Source organism: Primulina tabacum, chromosome 15 (genome assembly GCF_025594145.1).
Source record: "Primulina tabacum isolate GXHZ01 chromosome 15, ASM2559414v2, whole genome shotgun sequence".
NCBI classification, from domain to species: Eukaryota; Viridiplantae; Streptophyta; class Magnoliopsida; order Lamiales; family Gesneriaceae; genus Primulina; species Primulina tabacum.
Genome location: NC_134564.1, coordinates 23464885 through 23469782, shown reverse-complemented (window position 1 = coordinate 23469782; position 4898 = coordinate 23464885). Strand labels below are relative to the sequence as shown.

At 43.4% G+C, this 4898-nt stretch overlaps 1 protein-coding gene across 1 annotated transcript; it reads right to left on the bottom strand.

Annotated features, from left to right (window-relative positions):
* Window positions 1-2767: 2767 nt before the first annotated feature.
* Window positions 2768-4671, bottom strand: LOC142525973 (uncharacterized). The gene is made up of 3 exons (XM_075630253.1): window positions 4147-4671; window positions 3524-4021; window positions 2768-2941 (listed from the first exon to the last, which is right to left on the bottom strand). The coding sequence occupies exons 1-3, from the start codon at window positions 4669-4671 to the stop codon at window positions 2768-2770; spliced, it is 1197 nt and encodes a 398-aa protein (XP_075486368.1).
* Window positions 4672-4898: the final 227 nt, after the last annotated feature.

Here is a 4898-nt window from a genome sequence, read left to right as displayed (position 1 = left end):
TTGTTGCTGTCTTGGGTGAGAATGGGAGCTTCTAAATCTCTAATATTTCGTGCTAGGGATAATGTAGAAGGTGGTGAATGCTTGTGGTCAAATAAGGTGGTGCATGGGTGAGTTATTGATGTCATGTTGGGGGGACATGCATGTTGAATGGTTGTCATTTGTTTTCTTGTTGTTGGGGGAGTTAAATGATGTCAAGTTGGGATTGTGTGGAGTAGAATATGACCGAGATTAGGCTGCCAATTAGTGTAGGATTTGTTTAAGTTTTGCTAAGTATAATCCTAGGCTAGATAAGCTTGATGAAAAGGTTAATTAAGCATAATCTTGATGAATTAAGAAGTCTACAATTAAATTGGTGATTAATTAATTAAAGTAGACTTAAATCCACTTGATTTCATTAAAATAAATTATTTCTTAGCTTGGAATAAATTTAGGAATATTTTTGGATCATAAAATTCATCTCCGATTTCCTATCTCCAGTCCGGTCTCGCGTATATATCTAAAAAGCTGAAATTTGAAATACGCGATTTAAAATCCTTAAAAATAACGTAAATGATTTAAATGCAATTAAATCAAAAATTTCTTAAAATAATAACCATTTAAAATTAAATAATAGAAATTATGCACATATCTACGCATATTGGTTGTTTTGTTTTTCGGTTTCTACAACACTCCCCCCCTTAAATAAAATTTCGTCATCGAAATTAGTACTCACCGAATAAATCTGGAAAGCGACTCCGCATCTCTGACTCTGACTCCCATGTAGCTTCCTCATCGGAATTATTAAGCCACTTGACCTTCACTGATTTGATCACCTTGTTCCGAAGCTTCTTCTCCTTACGGTCTAAGATCTGCACTGGTCTCTCTTCATAAGACAAGTTCGGAGAAAACTGCAACGGCTCAAAGTTAAACACATGAGAAGGGTTCGCTAAATACTTCCTCAACATCGACACATGGAACACATTGTGTACTCCGGCCAGATTCGGCGGAAGAGCAACACGATATGCTAATGTCCAAACTCTGTCGAGGATATCAAATGGTCCGATGAACCTCGGACTAAGCTTCCCCTTCTTTCCGAATCTCATGACACCCTTCATCGGTGCTATCTTCACGAAAACATGGTCGCCAACGGCAAATTCTAGATCTCTACTCCTCCGGTCGGCATAACTCTTCTATCGACTCTGAGCAGTCCTCATCTTGTCACGGATTACGACTACTAGATCAACATTCTGCTGAACGATCTCTGGTCCTAACTCTGATCTCTTGCCTACTTCATCCCAATGAATAGGCGATCTACACTTTCTTCCGTACAGTGCTTCATAAGAAGCCATACCTATAGACGACTGAAAGCTGTTGTTATAGGTAAACTCCACTAATGGCAACTTAGATTCCCAGCTCCCTGAGAAATCAATGACGCAAGCACGGAGAAGATCCTCCAAGATCTGAATAACTCTCTCTGATTGACCATCTGTCTGAGGGTGAAAAGCTGTGCTAAACAACAACTTCGTACCCATAGCTGAATGCAGATTCTTCCAAAATGAGGAAGTGAATCTCGGATCTCTGTCAGAAACAATAGAGACTGGGATACCGTGCAATCGGACTATCTCACGGATATATAACTCGGCATACTAAATCATGGAGAAAGTCATCTTAATAGGCAAGAAATGCGCTGACTTGGTAAGACGATCAACAATCACCCATATAGCATTCGAACCTCTAGCCGACTTCGGTAAACCAACCACGAAATCCATATTAATGTTCTCCCACTTCCACTCGGGAATTGGAAGTGGCTTGAGTAAGTCGGCTGGTCTCTGATGTTCAGCTTTCACAAGCTGACAAGTCAAACACTCGGATACAAATCTCCGGATCTCTCTCTTCATACCGAGCCACCAATATAACATCTGCAGATCCTTGTACATCTTCGTACTCCCAGGATGAATAGAGTACGGGGACATATGGGCCTCAATTAATATGTCTGTTCGAATAGAATCGCTGCTAAGAACCCATATCCTATCTCGATAACGAACAATGCCATCACTCACTGTGTACAAAATACTGCCCTTTGCCTCATCTCTCTGCCTCCACTTCGTCAACTGCTCATCAGATGACTGATCGCTGTGAATACGGTCTAATAAAGAAGACTTAATCGTCAAGGTAGATAGACGGGGAACTCTACCTTGAGTATAAATCTCTAGATCAAACCTCTGAAGAGGCCTCTGAACTGTCAAATGAGCCATCACTGCGACTTTCCGGCTCAGAGCATCCGCTACTATATTAGCTTTACCAGGATGTTAGCTAATGTCACATTCATAATCCTTGACTAACTCCAACCAACGCCTCTGACGCATATTCAACTCTTTCTGCATAAAGAAGTACTTGAGGCTCTTGTGGTTGGTAAAGATCTGACACTTCTCTCCGTATAGATAATGCCTCCAAATCTTCAAGGCAAATACTACAGCAGCTAACTCAATATCATGAGTAGGGTAGTTCTTCTCGTGGATCTTCAACTGACGAGAAGCATACGCTATTACTTTCCCATGCTGCATCAACACTGCGCCTTGACCGAGCTTCGAAGCATCGGTATACAATACAAAATCTCTGGGCCCAGAAAGCATGGACAAGATCGGTGCTGAAATAAGAGCTTGCTTCAAAGAATCGAAGCTCTTCTGGCACTCATTGCTCCACACATACTTAGCATTCTTCTTAGTCAATGACGTGAGTGGAACTGCGATAGAGGAGAAACCGTGAATAAACTTCCGATAGTATCCTGCTAGACCATGGAAACTACGGACTCTGATGCACTCTGCGGCACCTCCCAATCTCTAACTGTCGAAACCTTTGCTGGGTCTACCTCAATGCCACTCCTAGATATGATGTGGCCTAGGAACGCCACGTTCTCCAACCAGAACTCGCACTTGCTAAACTTAGCGAACAGCTTGTGCCTCTGCAACGTCGGCAATACTGCGGTCAGATGTCTGTTGTGATCCTCTTGACTCTTTGAGTAGACGAGAATGTCGTCTATGAATACAATAACGAACTGATCAAGATACGGCTGAAATACACGATTCATGAGATCCATGAAGATCGTCGGTGCATTCGTCAGATCGAACGGCACCACTAGGAACTCAAAGTTCCCATAACGAGTCCTAAAAGCAGTCTTAAAAGTATCGGCGTCTTTCACCCTCAACTGGTGATATCCGGAACGCAGATCTATCTTGGAGAATACTGAGGCTCCCTGCAACTGATCAAACAAATCCTCGATCCTCGGAAGTGGGTATTTATTCTTCACTGTAACCCTGTTCAACTCCCTGTAGTCAATGCAAAGCCTCATAGATCCGTCTTTCTTCTTCACAAATAAGACAGGCGCGCCCCATGGAGAGAAACTCGGGCGAATAAACTCCTTGTCAAGAAGCTCCTGAATCTGTTTCTTGAGCTCAACCATTTCTGACGGTGCTAATTTGTATGGCGCCTTAGAGATAGGCGCGGTACTTGGCATAAGATCGATCAAAAACTCAACCTCTCGTACCGGTGGTTTACCAGAGAAGTCATCGGGAAAAACGTCTGAAAAGTCCCTGACAACTGGGACATCTGCAACTGACTGGCTGGGGACCTCGGGAACAGATATAATGGTCGCAATGAATGCTCGACAACCCATATGCATGAGCTTCCTAGCCAGAATACAAGATATCATGATAGGCACATTAAAGTATCTGTCAGACTCAAATAGGAACTGCTCCCTTCCAAGCGGTCGGATTAGAACAGATCTCTGCTGAAAATCAATAAGTACTCTGTTCTTGTGCAGCCAATCCATCCCAAGGATAATATCGAACTCTGGCATTAGCAGCACGATCAAATCCGCATAGACAAGATTTCCATGAAGCTCGAGGTCTATGTCTCGTACTACGCTAGTCGCTGCCATCTCCTCGCCAGATGGAATAACCACATAATATGCCACATCCAATCCAATCGTCTTGACCTCGATGGAATTCGCAAAGGTCTCAGATATGTCGTAGGGCCAGCAACCCTAACATCACGGCGTAAGATCGACCGCAATCCATCCATGAAGTGCCTAAGTCTGGCACCCTCGTCGTTCGCGATCAGGGGTACAAAGTGACAACCCCTCTCGAACTTACGGATAAACTCTGTAACAGTGATGTCACCCTGTCTCAGGGTCATAAACTCCCTGATCAATCTCAAACCAACATCATTAGTAAAATACTTAGAGAAGAATACATCTCTAAAGCGCGTCCAACTGAGAGTAGCTAGATCCAGAGCTACAGATGCGCCCTCCCACCACAGACGGGCGTCTCCTCCAAAAAGAGAGGTCGCACAGCGGACCCTGTCAACATCCTCCAGCTCCATAAATCTGAAAGTAACCTCTAGGGACTTAATCCATCCTTCAGCAACCATGGGATCAGACGTCCCAGTGAACTCCTTCGGTTTCATCCTCATGAACCGCTCACATGTAGCCTCGGGTCTACGTGGCCTAGCTACCGCTGCAGCATTGTTCCCCGCGAATTGTGCGAAGAACTGAGTCATACCCGCCATCATCTGGGTATGCATATCAGGTCGTGGAGGAGGTGGCGGTGGGCCTCTATCCACATAACGGTTCTGAGTCTCATCAGCCTCGCTTTCAGCACCCTTCGGGCGGTCAATAGCTCGTCTAGGAGGCATACTGTACCATGTAAAGTCCTTACGTAACCAACATGCAATATTTCTACTATTTTTCTTGAAATATAAATATATAATTGATAAAACATAATCTTAACATAAAATATTTTTCATGAGAACATGCTGATAAAATATTTAATGAAAACATGCTGGTAAACTATTTCATGCTCAAAAAAATGTAATACGTGAAAGTAGGACTTACAGACTGAAGACGTGACTTCGTGAGCTTC

Coding starts and splice junctions, on each gene's coding strand:
- LOC142525973 (XM_075630253.1), bottom strand. CDS start 4,671: ATGCCTCCTAGACGAGCTATTGACCGCCCGAAGGGTGCTGAAAGCGAG. Junction 4,022..4,146: donor TGAGACAGGGTGACATCACT/GTTACAGAGTTT, acceptor CCGTGATGTTAG/GGTTGCTGGCCCTACGACAT. Junction 2,942..3,523: donor ACTTCTCTGGTAAACCACCG/GTACGAGAGGTT, acceptor CCGACGTTGCAG/AGGCACAAGCTGTTCGCTAA.